The sequence below is a fragment of the Podospora pseudoanserina genome, chromosome 5 (assembly GCF_035222485.1).
Source record: "Podospora pseudoanserina strain CBS 124.78 chromosome 5, whole genome shotgun sequence".
NCBI lineage: Eukaryota > Fungi > Ascomycota > Sordariomycetes > Sordariales > Podosporaceae > Podospora > Podospora pseudoanserina.
This window is the reverse complement of record NC_085924.1, coordinates 1976978-1989727: the sequence shown is the minus strand read 5'-3', so window position 1 is coordinate 1989727 and position 12750 is coordinate 1976978. Positions and strand designations below refer to the sequence as shown.

The 12750-nt window shown below is 53.3% G+C and overlaps 7 protein-coding genes across 7 annotated transcripts; 4 read left to right on the top strand and 3 right to left on the bottom strand.

Moving 5' to 3' along the window:
- Nucleotides 1–296: 296 nt before the first annotated feature.
- QC764_505020 (uncharacterized protein) lies at nucleotides 297–1249 on the bottom strand (the record flags this gene model as incomplete). The annotated part of the gene is made up of 2 exons (XM_062947758.1): nucleotides 699–1249; nucleotides 297–649 (listed from the first exon to the last, which is right to left on the bottom strand). Exons 1-2 carry the CDS (start codon nucleotides 772–774, stop codon nucleotides 297–299), a joined length of 429 nt encoding a protein of 142 aa, XP_062799002.1. The 5' UTR covers nucleotides 775–1249.
- A 567-nt stretch (nucleotides 1250–1816) lies between these two features.
- On the top strand, nucleotides 1817–3307 carry QC764_0079080 (uncharacterized protein; the record flags this gene model as incomplete). The annotated part of the gene is made up of 1 exon (XM_062940768.1): nucleotides 1817–3307. The coding sequence occupies one exon, from the start codon at nucleotides 1817–1819 to the stop codon at nucleotides 3305–3307; it is 1491 nt and encodes a 496-aa protein (XP_062799001.1).
- A 68-nt stretch (nucleotides 3308–3375) lies between these two features.
- QC764_0079070 (uncharacterized protein) lies at nucleotides 3376–3855 on the top strand (the record flags this gene model as incomplete). The annotated part of the gene is made up of 1 exon (XM_062940767.1): nucleotides 3376–3855. One exon carries the CDS (start codon nucleotides 3376–3378, stop codon nucleotides 3853–3855), a length of 480 nt encoding a protein of 159 aa, XP_062799000.1.
- Nucleotides 3856–4094: 239 nt separating this feature from the next.
- On the top strand, nucleotides 4095–7087 carry QC764_505010 (uncharacterized protein). Its single transcript, XM_062947757.1, has 4 exons — nucleotides 4095–4261; nucleotides 4346–4488; nucleotides 4539–4690; nucleotides 4755–7087. The coding sequence occupies exons 1-4, from the start codon at nucleotides 4231–4233 to the stop codon at nucleotides 6961–6963; spliced, it is 2535 nt and encodes an 844-aa protein (XP_062798999.1). The 5' UTR covers nucleotides 4095–4230; the 3' UTR covers nucleotides 6964–7087.
- Nucleotides 7088–7094: 7 nt separating this feature from the next.
- QC764_505000 (uncharacterized protein) lies at nucleotides 7095–8197 on the bottom strand (the record flags this gene model as incomplete). The annotated part of the gene is made up of 1 exon (XM_062947756.1): nucleotides 7095–8197. One exon carries the CDS (start codon nucleotides 8195–8197, stop codon nucleotides 7265–7267), a length of 933 nt encoding a protein of 310 aa, XP_062798998.1. The 3' UTR covers nucleotides 7095–7264.
- A 748-nt stretch (nucleotides 8198–8945) lies between these two features.
- On the bottom strand, nucleotides 8946–9413 carry QC764_0079040 (uncharacterized protein; the record flags this gene model as incomplete). The annotated part of the gene is made up of 2 exons (XM_062940766.1): nucleotides 8946–9016; nucleotides 9104–9413. 2 exons carry the CDS (start codon nucleotides 9411–9413, stop codon nucleotides 8946–8948), a joined length of 381 nt encoding a protein of 126 aa, XP_062798997.1.
- QC764_0079030 (uncharacterized protein) lies at nucleotides 9136–11823 on the top strand (the record flags this gene model as incomplete). The annotated part of the gene is made up of 1 exon (XM_062940765.1): nucleotides 9136–11823. The coding sequence occupies one exon, from the start codon at nucleotides 9136–9138 to the stop codon at nucleotides 11821–11823; it is 2688 nt and encodes an 895-aa protein (XP_062798996.1).
- Nucleotides 11824–12750: the final 927 nt, after the last annotated feature.

Genomic DNA, 12750 nt, shown 5'->3' with positions numbered 1-12750 from the left:
CACTTACTTCCTTGGTACATTGGCAATCACACGAGTAGATGGCCTGCAACATTTTGGAACTCCCATATATTAAACCCAAACGCCAATATTCCTTCGCCAGTCCTTAGAGGGGTATCATGTGAGAAATTATATATCTAGTCCTTCCTATGTCCCGATCATCGATGTATGAAAAATCCAAACCTGCTCGTCAAGCGTCAACCCCCAGGTCATGCTACCCCGGCATCGCGGGTCAGTGATCTTTTTCCTGCCCTGCACACGGTGCCGCCTCAGTCCGAATTTTGCAACGACCGAGCTCTCTAAACAACGGCAGGCCCTGTGCGTACGGAACCCCTTCGGAAACGGAGAGTCTCGACGACGGCCAAGAAAGTAAAGAGCACAAAAAGAATCCAGCTAAAGGCAATTCCCGCCTGGTTCGAGCCACACCAAATTGAGCCGTGGCAATACGGATATCCGGCCCAAACCGAATAGGCAATTGCGCCGGCGAACCAGAAGATGGTCGTCAACCACAACAGAGCCAGTGAAATGGTGCCGTGGAAGAGTCTAGGGGCAAATCGTGGTGCCATAGCCACATAGCCAAAAACCAGAAGAGACCAGAGAGAGCTGAACAAGATGAAATTGGGAGTCGGGTGGCCCCATGTAACGTGCACAACTGCGAGATGTGTCAGTTAGGAACTTTCAGCCTGATGAGAAATACTCACCATATGCGCTTATTCCCAAGAGAATGACGGAGAATATGGCCGCGGCAATGTGGACCCAGGGGACGAAACGCTCCATTTTGAGATGATTGCTGTCTTTCTTTCGGTGTGGCTGATTGGAAGAATGAGTTTATTTTCTTGTTGGAGGGCTCAAGGTGAGAAGGCAGACAGAGGAAGACCTGACCGAAAAAGAAGTATTTGTGTGTGAACAAAGAAAGTTTGCTCTGAAGGGCTTGTTGGAAATTATATTATACTCCTGGCATGTAGTCTCTTGGGCTCAACCATGGCGGTAGCGCCACACCCAATGACGTGGTGTGCCAACGACAAGTCAAACCAAGACAGAAATGTCGTATGCTCCGGCAGGCTTGTACACCGCTTGCTCTCCAGCATATGACAGACACTTACGTTTCTCTTGTGGCTGGGCTGTGGATGCCTCTGGATTCTACAGCGTTGAGGCCGAGGTCGACTGGCCAGCTGGCCAATTATGTCTCATGTCTGGCAGCGGCTCTGCTTGCGCCTTGAAATCACCCGGATGGTGCATATCAGGTTTGAGATGAGCCTTGGATACTATCTGGCAGCGCTCTATCGTCAAATCGTACATCTGCACAGATGGGACGAGGAATTACGTCATGTGCCGAACCGCCGTGATTTGTGGGGAAACAGGCCCACCCTTGTGAAGCCCTGCATGTGTCACACGCAAAGATACCCCACCCATGTCTGCTGGCGTTTGATAAACCCCACCAAGGGCATCGAAGAGAGCATCCAAGATCCAGTCGAGGAACCCCCTATATTCAACCGTGCTACGGTTCTGAAATAGTTACCCAGTACTAAGAGCGAACGATGGGTCTAACTTGTGACAGGCCTCTCAGCGGGAAATATTTTCGCTTGCGCTACCAGAACGTATCGATTATGATTGCTACCTACCTCACTTACGAGCCGTTTCAACGAATCAACAGCATCAAAACCATTGTTATTAACCCGGAAGGCATTATTAGAAGAGGCGGTCTTTCAGCCGAGAGGCTGCTGCAGGTGCAAGGAGTTTGGACCACCCTGAAATGAAATAGCACACCCATCTTCAATGACCATGTCTAAGCCAACCGTTTCAAAAGACAACAACCACAATGAACAAATTTAGATCCTCAGCCGCGTTGGAGAAACGGCCGTCTCTGGCGGCCCCGCTTTCAGAGCCCAAGTCTGTTCGTGAATGGATCGTTCTTGGGCTCGTTGTCGGGAGCTTAGTTTGGTTCTCGCCATTCTCGAAGTGCCACAGTAATAGCCCTTTGAGCTGCTTCAAGACACAAATCCCTGATTCTCCGTATGGAAAGTTTCCGAAGCCCCACGATCCGTTTCGATTTCAACCCTGTACACCAAGAACAACACCGCCGCCGTTGGACGATGTTGAATTCGAAAAGAGCTGGTTTGGTTTGTTTGACCCCAACCCTGCTCATTGGAGCTGGGGGTTGACTGTTGGAAATAGCAGCGATGGGCGGAAAGAGGACCCATACGCCGGTCGTGGCATATTTATGTGTGGATTTTTGGATGTCCCACTGGACTACACCAATAAGTCCAACAACCGCATTGCCCGTCTTGCTGTCACCAAGTTCCAAGTTTCGGGACTTGCCAGGATCAGTTCAACATATACCGCCTTGGACGATCAGGTCGGCCGAAAGAGTGAAAGAACCATCATCATCGAGCCTGGGGGACCGGGAGGAAGTGGGACGAGCTATGCATGGCGCGCAGGGCAAAATATAACCGAGAGACTTAGCGATGGCAAGTTTGACATTTTGGGTTGGGATCCCCGGGGTGTCAACATGTCTCAACCCGCTGTGGCCTGTTTCCCTCATGATGCAGACCGGGACCACTGGGAGTTGTTGGTATCGAAACACCGATCCGTGTCGGCTTCTCATCGGGATCAAGTTGAACTTGTTGACGCAATGAACGCTGCTGTCATGAGAGCATGCTGGGAGCGCCACGGAGACCTGGGTCGGTTCGTCTCCACGGCCTTTGTTGCAAGAGATCTTGAACAGATTCGAGCGGCACTTGGTGAAAACGAAGTCACGGGAAATTTTGTGAGCTATGGGACAGGTATTGCGCAAACCTATGTGTCCATGTTTCCCAACCGTTCCGGCCGCATGATCCTCGATGGCACCGAATATGTCAAAGACCATCGTCTACGTGGAGGTTTTGGCTGGGCAGCGTTGGACAATGCAACAGATGCCTGGCGGGACGGTTTTCTGGGTGAGTGTGTCAACGCTGGGTCGAGATATTGCGCTCTGGCAAAGTCAAGGAACGGCAAACCTGTCACCCTTGATGGCCTCCAAAGCCGGTTGGAAACCCTTCTTTCATCACTCTTCGACCGGCCAGCCTCCGCTTACATCCCAACAAGCGGCCCTGTTGTTGTCACATATTCGGCTCTGGTAAACACAATATACGGCGCCATGTATAACGCACAAAGTTGGCCAGCGCTCGCCGAAGCTCTTTTGGGCCTCGAGGAAGGCAACGCCACACTTGCAGCCACTCTGATTGACAAGACCTCCTGGTATTTCAACCCCGAAAGCCTTGCCTCGCCAGTCCTGAGCCTCCTTCTACAGAAGAGCTTGGGACTTTGGTGATTTGCAGTGATTCATTCGACGCTACGGAGCCCGATGACCTTGAGTGGTGGCTCTCGCTTTGGGGCAATATGACCACCAAAAACTGGATCGCGGGAAATAGCCGGTTCTACAACGTGTTTCCCTGCCGTCACTTTAACACCTACTGGCCTCGTCCTGCTGAAGTCTACCGTGGTCACCTCGGACATAAACTGAAGCACCCAGTCCTTCTGATTGCAGAAACCTACGATCCGGCAACGCCTCTCCGAAATGGGAGGAGACTCCTGCATGAGATGGGCTCCAATGCTCGGATGATTGTTCATCATGGATATGGACACTCGTCGAGGGATACCTCTCAGTGTACAAATTCGATCGCTAGAGACTTTATCCTGCATGGCAAGCTTCCAAACGAGGCTGAAACTCATTGTTATGCTGACAAGAAACCGTATCTTTATGGAGTTAAACAGGGCCAGAAGGTAGCAGCGACTGACAGTTTTGTCATGGAAGATCATGTCGGGGCCTGGCGCAAGCATTTGCAAGAGCTTGCTATTTTGAACCCAACTCTTGTTTGAATGGGAAGAAGGCCTTTGTTGGAAAAAACTGGCAAATATTGGTAGCTTTGTGTATAGATACCTACTTAGGAAGTAGTTCAAGTCATGATGGTCATTGAAATAGCCCGATCTCCCTATCTGGCCCTCAAGGTTCTCATTATCAAACTATTGTAGTGACCCGTGCTTGGGTCCATGTGGAGAGTGCATTATAGTCACGTGGAGTCGCGTAAATGACGTGTCGGTACCTCTCCAATGCTCCGAGCTTCAACTTTCTGGACTTTTCTAGGACGGCAATCCTTGGTCCCACGCGCACCAGCTGCAGCACCCTCAGATTCGTGCCATCTTTATCGAACCTATTCTACTCTCTACTGCCTTGCCTTGCCTCAAGCAACAATCATGTGGCTGCTTGAGAGCGATCTTTTCGAAGGTAAGCCTCGAAACCGTCGTTTCTATCTTCAATCACTGCATCCCTGCTTTTTGCAAGCGTACCTGCAGCTAACGCGCAAACCAGGCAAGAAGCTCTGGCTGCGGCCTGGAAAGCTCTACCTCTTCGGCCGCACGGTATCTGAGGCTGGTCAGCTCATTATCTCTGACAAGACCATTTCGCGTAAACACATCACCATCAAGGTTGAGCCTGTCCCGGAAGGCGGCGGCGTATGTAGCACCCAGTATTGTTAAAGCGCGACTGGCGTTGACGATAGTAGCGCAACATTACCTCCAGATCCCAGATCACCATTGAAGATCTCGATTCAAAAAAGGGAACCACCGTAAACGATGTCCAGATACGCGGCCAGAAGAAAGTCCTCACCGAGACTGTGAATACAGTCAAGCTAGGAATGTGCCAGAAGCTTCTGCGGTAAGCCTTCCTCGCTGTATATCTGTCATTGCGATGGCTGACACGCGGTGTGGCTGTGATATAGCATTCAGTGGTACCCCGTTGTGCTGAGCTTCTCCTTCACTACCAAGGAGTTACGTGCAGACCCGTGGACAAAGCTTCGCGATGATCTCGAACAATTGGATATAAAATACTCGGCTGAATACGAAGAAACCACCACCCACGTCGTGTCAAAGAAGCGCAACACGTCGAAGGGGCTTCAAGCTCTCATTAATGGCAAACTTATTGTCACCGAGAGCTTCATCAACACCATCATCAATGCAGCAACAACACCAGCCGATGCCGAGGAAGGCTCGTCGAGCGCGTTGGAACAAGACTTTGATCACCATTGGCCCAATGCTCTCGACCACTTGCCGCCACGAGGTGAAGAGACCGGAGAACGACCCAGCACAGCCTACGCTCCGGATGAACGGCGACAGGAGGTGTTTGAAGGGTATACGTTTGTTTTTTACGAGAAGAAACAGTTTGAAAACCTCCTCTCTCCCATCACTTCTGGGAGGGGTAAAGCGGTGTTGAATGCGGTGACGCCAGGACGAACGGACGTGGATGATTTCGTCCGTTTCGTCAAAGGCGTGGCTGGTGAAAAGGGGCTTGGGTCTTTTGAGGATGGCAGCGAGGGGAAGGGAGTGGTGCTTGTTCGATACATCCCGAAAGATGAAAACTACGAATGGTATGCGCAGTTTCTCACAGAATTTGCTCAGCGGCTCGACCATCGACCAATCGACCAGCGCGAATTTATTGAGGCGATTCTGGACTGCGATGCTTCCATGTTGCGACGCCCCTTGGAAGAGGCTAGTCAATCCGAACCGGCAATGTCACGTCCTGAAGCTCACAAAGAACCAGGTGTTCGCATGGAAATAGATCAGCCATCGACCGAGCCGACAGCGCCCCAGCAAAGAGAGGTGGAGAGAGAACCCTCGCCACAACTGCCTCCTCGAAGAGTGCGGACTCGAAGAGGTGTAAGCAGATTCAAAGGCTTTGACATCGAGGGCGACAACCCCGAGCCGACTCAAGAGATAGGCCCCGTTCAACCTAACCTTCCCGAACTAAGCCAGCCCGCAGTCGAAGCGTCACAGGATGGTCTGTTTGTTTCGCAGTACCAGGACCCTCTTGATCGTCCAGAGGAAGAGACCGCACCCGAGTCGCGCCCTCCGCCTCGAGCTACGCGCAAACGCCCACTCTCACCCTTGCCAGAACATGATGAATCGGCATTACTAGCCAACATTGCCCCCACAGCCGCGGCAGCCAAACGCAGGCGTATTCAGGCAGGAGAGCCGCCTGTGCCCCCACCACCGGAACCGGAGCCTCCAGTTAAGGACGAGGACAAGGACGAGATGGTGATTGAATCTCCCCAAGACAAAAGTGAGAAGGGGCGAGGTACGAAAGGGAAAGGCAAGAAAACAGCAGGCGGTGACCATATCTTGGAGCTGGCGCGCAAACAGCGCGAAGAGGCCGAAGCCAGAGCAGCCGCGGAACGTCGAGCACTGACCGAGTTGGGCGATGATGAGATTGATTATGCGGAAATTCGCAGGCTGCAACTTGAAACGGTCCAGGAATGTGAGGTTCGCTTCCCTGAGCCATGGACAGGGGGAGCTGGTACCAGTCGTACGCGTGAACAGGACATTGCCGACGGTCGTTGGGATCCCAAATGGAATGGTCGTAGGAATTACAAGCAGTTCCGAAAGCAAGGTGCAGCCACTGGACGGCAAGCATCACGAACAGTAATTCCCCTAGAAGAGGTTCGGCCAAAGAGCAATGGTATCGGTGACGAGTATTGGCTCGAGAACGACTCCAACAGTCGCCAAAAGAACGATGCCACCAGCCAACGTCAATCTCAAACGCAGCAGCAAACCAGCAATCCCACCCCCGAGAAAACCAAGGCCCCTCCCAGGAGGAACATTCTCACCATCGACAGCAGTGATGAGGACGAAGATGATGTGGATGTTATGGACAAGGACCGAGCAGCACCAGAGCCAACACCCGAGCCAGCAAGGTCGAGGGCGGCCAAGGCAGCGGAGCGGGCCAATGCTTGGAAGGGCCAGTCACAGGCACAGAGCACGCAAACGCAGTCGCAGAGCAGCAACAAGCGAGCAGCACCACCGCTGAATGCCTCACCTAGTAGCTCGAGGGAAGCGAAGAAGCCGCGTTGGGGAGGGTTCATGGCTGCCAGTAGAGACGAAAGCGACGACGACAGTGATGATGAGTTGAAGTTCCGGTTTGGCAGGCGGAAGTGAAGAGACAACTCCCTCTCTGCATCTTTGAAGTGGGCTATGGCAAGTGCGGTTACATATCAAATTAATTACGGTTCCTGGACCAGCGAATAGTCAATTTTACACATTCATCACTTAACAAGGTGACATATTGGTAATGAGCATCAAGTAACCAGTTCTTGTCTATTTGGGGTATCATATTCTATGACCTCTGAAATGCCAAGCATGTCTTTCTTCCCAAGCATTGTTTCCACGTCTTACCACATAGCCAGCCCATTGCTCGAGCGTATCGTAGAAGCCCGGCGGGAGTCTTCCCAATCCAACATCAGTCCATATCTTCCATCCCGCCAACCCCCGCCGCGGCAGCAGCAGCCTCCTCTTCTGTGACAAAGATTCCCACCAGACAAGCACTCAGCATGCCTTCGTAGTTCACCCACGGGTGAATCTCCCCAAACAACCTCGTTCCGTCTCTCCCCGCGCACCTGAGCAACTCTGGCTCTCCTCCGGGGTGGAATGGTAGGTAAGGGGTGAGATTATACACCTTCCCGCTCAGCACCGTCCAGGCATCTTTCCCCTTTCTGCCGGTTTGTCTCTTCAGCATGGATGGTGTCACACGCAGGTAGGGCGTTCCGGGGGGGAGGCCGCGGAGGTCGGCGGAGGGGTTTCCGGAGAGGCGGGCCCAGTCGAGAGGGGAGTGCCCCGGGGTGAGGACGACGGCTTTGGAGGGCTTGGAGGGTTTGGTGGAGTGGGTTGGGGGAGGGGCGAGGGTTGAACAGCCTGGTCCGCGCGCTGGGGCGGGGGAGAGACGGGAGGGCGCTGGGGAGAGGGAGGAAGATGGGGTGGGGCGGAGGGTTGGTGGTCGGGAGGGAGGGGGCATCAGTAGGTTGTTGGGTGATTGTGCTGGTGGGGGTGCTGAGAACAGAGGCACCGGTGGTCGGATCTGGGGTTTTGGCGCCGGTTCTGGCTCTGGCTCGGAGAGATTTAGAGTTGGGACGGGAGCGTTGTCAACCACTATTGTGGCGGATGCCTTGGGGGTTGACTGTTCGTCAATGTCGTCGATGTCGTCGTTGGCGTCGTGTGCTTGTTGGACCACGAGCGCTGGTGGGGCATGTCGATTTTGCAGGCCGTCGTCGGTGTGCTTTTCTTCCTTGGTCTCCGGCTGAAGAGCGCCTCCAAACAGGGAGGGAAACCACTGTGGTCTCCGCATACAGAGTAGAATGAGAGAGGCAATTATCAGAGTCACTCCCAGTAACGCCATGCTTAGGCGGGCTCGGGGAAGCGTTGGTAACGGTCATATGTTATCGTGGCATGGGACGGGATCGGAGAAAGGCCCAAGCGCCTTTTTTGGACTTTGTAGTGGAGATCCGTTAGGCTGTGCGTTAGAGCTTGATGCGCTGTGGTTCAAAACTGGAGGGTGATGTGGTTTGCGCCTTGCGCCACACGTCGAGGTGGGAATCGGTGGTGATGGGTTGTCGAGGTCGATGCAAGTTCTTTTTCCTTTGTCTTGGGAATCTCAATATTGTTTCATCAGCGTGGGCTCTGGAAGGCGCTTGGAAATGTCAGCAGGGCAGAGAGCAGGCATTTCGATGAAGCGGCCCCGCCTCCATCTCGACAGACATGTGTTTTGTGGGGTCCGGGAGCAGGGGAGCCCTGCAGCGGGTGCCTCAGCTGTCTGTCCGGCCACCGGCCTGTCCAACCTGAGTCTCTGACAGACACAAGTTGGCGGGGTTCCAGGTGCAGGTTGCAGCCCAATGCATCGAGATGTTCACCACACACGCAAAGCAATTGATGGGACGAACCTGGCTGGCCGTGCTGGTCATGCTGGCTTGGGCGGTGTGAAGCGGTGAGGGTGGAGGACGAGAGAGGGGCCCCGGTGCGTCCCGGATGGATTGGGGCCTTGGGCTCATCAGCATAGGTAGACTACGGATACAACTCCATAGCTTCGTCTCCTTTTCCCACAGGCCCCTGGTATTGTTTTGTCACTGCTCAATTGAAGATTATTGTGCTTATTTCCTCGAGATTGGCCCTTCGTGGGAGCGGTTTATCGACTTTCGCACCGAGTTCTGAGAAATAACGGCTAATCCCATTGTATTTCTCGGCAATGTCAGCCAGTCAGAGCGGCCCAAAGCCAAACTCAGGGTTCAACCAGCGACCAGCCACGCACCTTTAGAAATCCGCCATAGCGAATCGAACGCGATGCCTCCGCCCCCAATCCCTCCTTCGCACCCACCCGCCGACCCGCGAGAATCAACTACCACGGCAACACAGCCACCGACGCTGAGGAAAAAGCCCTCGGCGGGTATTCTGACTACCACCACGTCCGCCTCGGGCCACAGAACAACACGCATCACCACCACCGCAGCCGCCTGTCCAGCCGCCCCGACGACCACCTCCGCCTCGTCCCCTGCCGTGCCGTTGTCCCGCCATCCGTTCAAACGGAGGGACCAAAATGCAACGTCGACAGCACGGGGCATGAGGGCAGGATTTGATCCGAAAGCGCCCACGCCGACGACGGCGAGGCAGACCACTCCCAGGATGCCATCCTACGAGCGACCAGGTCCCACTGGTACTCGACAGCCACAAGTCCCAACCGCAGCAAAGGCAGTAAACAACAGCGGCAAACCGCCAGTGACTCCGAAAGTAGCGACGCGTCTTGCTCCTTCTACTACTTCTACTCAACACCAGAACCCGACAAGCGTTGCGACACCGCTGCCACGACGCCCAAGGCCTGATACCATCTTGAGCGCCAATGGCTCGGGGCCGCGCGATAAACTCGACATCACTTCCCCCGTAGCCGCATTCCTAAACACCACCAATGTCACACCGAGATCTGGGTCAAGACAAAACCGCGTTGAAAGCGCCCACAGCACTCCGAACGCCACCCCCAATATTGAACGACACGATTCTTTCGACAGTAGAAATGGGCTGGCTATCTCGCCATCCGTTGTTGACGATGTGACTTCGAGACGACCCGTAGTAACATTCAGTCCGGCCTCCGATGTGAGTGGCGCTGGCCATCGTCAGGACCCGGATTCAAAGTTCTTTTATGCCGCAGACGTTCCGAGACAGACCCAGCAAGCACATCCGAGACCAGTAGTTGCACCGCAACAAGCGAGGAACACAACTTTTTTCCATGCCAGCGGAAGCCCTGCTCCAGATCGATCAAGTGTTGTCTCTCCACTGGTGTCTCCTGCTGCCACCAGCAATGACAGTCTCATGAGCAAGTTCTTTTACGCAAACGGAGCACCAGAATTACAGCCTGCCCCCAAATTTGGACCAACGAGGAGAGGACCGAGCTCGGTCGTGTCTACAGCTTCTAGAATACCAACAAACCGGACGGGCAATGCGCTCAGGCCAACTTCTCCTGTTGGGGTCCAACCCAAGGTCAAGAGCGGACACAACACGCCCCTTGTGTCTCCCCGATCCCCCATAGCGAGCTCACACCATCGACTCAGCGTGGGCAGCCAAGGATGGTCTGGACTGGAACAAACTCCCCATTCTACCGGTGCAGAAAGAGCCCACGCTCGCCCAAAGAGCCTGACCATTGCCGATGCTCCTGCCATAGCCAGGCTTATGTCTTCTCATGGCTCCATCCCCCCCACCCCTGCCTCTGAGGCAACATCTCCCCTATTTGCCCCACCGAGCACGATTCTTCCAGGAAGCCCAGGCATGAGTGGCTTTGCATCACTTCTTCAGGCTGCCGAGGATTTTGCCGAATCAGAAGAAGGGAAGTCAGAGTCGCTGAACAGCCCAGCGAAGTCTAGCTCGCAGGAAAAGGAACCGCTGAGTGATTTGGTCGCCAACGCGCGCCGAGAGCGCAAAGTGCAAGATTTGCAAATTACAAACGCCAGTCTTGAGGCAATCAATAGGACGTTGGAAAGACAATTGCGGAAGCAGACTGCTGAGCTGCGGCGTTATAAGCGGATGTCGAGGATGAGCATGGCCTCGTTGAGTAACCGCGTCCCATCGGCCTCGACAGCTGCAGGTGGGGGGTTGGCGAAAGCTGGAATGGAGCTGAATGATCTCAACGAGGGAGAGGGTGAGATTGCGGCGGGGGACGCTGCGATAGAGGAACTGGAAGAGGAAGACGAAGAGGAAGAAGAGGAGGAGGAGGAAGATTTCATGTCTGGCTCGGAGCATTCGGATTCGGGCAGTTCCGGGGCGAACACGGAGCGCAATGAGTCGCGCCAGAAGAGAGACGAGCGGAGGCTTCAGATTGATCTCTCCAAGCATCAACAACTACTCGTCGACAGTCAGAAAATGAACCAAAGTCTGAAGCGGTGTTTGGGGTGGACGGAGGAGCTGATCAAGGAAGGAAAACGAGCTCTTGCCTACAATATTACCGTCAGCGACGTTGAGTTGGGCGGTCGGGTACTTGTTCCCGAGGAGATTGAGGCTCTAGAACCGCAACAGGAAGAGGATGGAAGCGTCATGGAAAACGATATTGAAGACTACGAGGATGAACTGAAAGACGACTCTCTTTATGGGGAAGAGCCTCGGTTGGACAATCTAGGTGGTACCGACATCGAAAACGACGACCTGAAGGACGATTCCCTCTATGGAGACGACCCTCGCTTGGACGATGATCTCAGAGACGACTCTCTTTATGGGGACAACCCCCGCTTAGACGACGATCTTCGAGATGATTCTCTTTATGGGGACATCCTTCGCTCGGATGATGATCTTAGAGACGACTCCCTCTACGGCGACAACCCTCGCTATGATGACGATCTCAATGAGGACTCTTTATATGGGGAAAATCCTCAATTAGACGACGACCTTGACAGCAGTGACACTGAGGATGAGAAAGAACGACGAAAAACGTGGAGGCCAGATGCACAGGACAGGGACAGTGGGGTCGAGTTGCCTACTGACAGCAGGTAAAAGGGCGGACTGGGATTCTTTTGGGTTTTTGGAAGCGAAGCGTTAAAAAGAACCAGATGGGGGCGATATACAAACATACGTGTGTGGTTTTGCGTCTTGATCACCACTCTGGCGACTGTTTTATTTTCATCTTGTTTATAATCATACTTGTGGGAAACGGGGTTTGGGACATGGGCTAGTTTCTCTCTTTTTCTTTTGCATCGTACCGGGAACAGTATATCAGTAAGGAGTTGAGCAGCGCGCGTTGGAGAGCGCTTCGGGGTTGATATTTTTCGTTTGGACACATTTGACCCCCCTTTTATACTCTTCCTCTTTTCTATTCATAAATTATGGGAGCAGGAAACACCCACCCACCCAGCTTATTCCTTTTGTTTGCTGGTGCAAGATGTCAAGTAACGCATAGATACCCAGGCATAGGCATAAACACGGGGGCTTGACATAACTGCGGGGAGGGGGCTTTGTCTGGAATAAAATACAAATCAGAGGCCGGATTTCTATGAGGCAAAGAACAGAAACTGAGGTTTAAAAGAGTCGTATTGGTGAATGGAATGATCTCTTGTGTGTTTGAGACTCAAAAGGTGGTTGGTACTATATTAGGCAGTCGTGTGGGAGAAGAGAGAAGAGTAAATGAACCGGACATGGTTGTCATTCAGAACCTCAACTTGCTTGTATATCTTCAGCTCTGTGGGGCTTGCCCAGACCATTTTTCTCTTCAAAAGAATGGCCCCCAGTATCCCAAAATGCTTGGGTACAAGCCTAGGAAGAAACATAGCTTTCCAGGGGAAGAAAAGCCTTTGGTATACCCCAACTAATGTCCCCTTTTCTCTTTGCTTGTAGATGAGCCTGAGACCATAAAACAAACCACGCGGACACCGAGGTACTGGAGTCAAAAGCTGATATATCCACTCGACGTTTATCAATGAGCAT

Bases quoted from the DNA above. Each gene is read 5' to 3' on its own strand.
- QC764_505010 (XM_062947757.1), top strand. From the start codon at position 4,231: ATGTGGCTGCTTGAGAGCGATCTTTTCGAAG. The intron at 4,262-4,345 runs GTAAGCCTCGAA...CGCGCAAACCAG, and splicing joins TGAGAGCGATCTTTTCGAAG to GCAAGAAGCTCTGGCTGCGG. The intron at 4,489-4,538 runs GTATGTAGCACC...TGACGATAGTAG, and splicing joins CTGTCCCGGAAGGCGGCGGC to CGCAACATTACCTCCAGATC.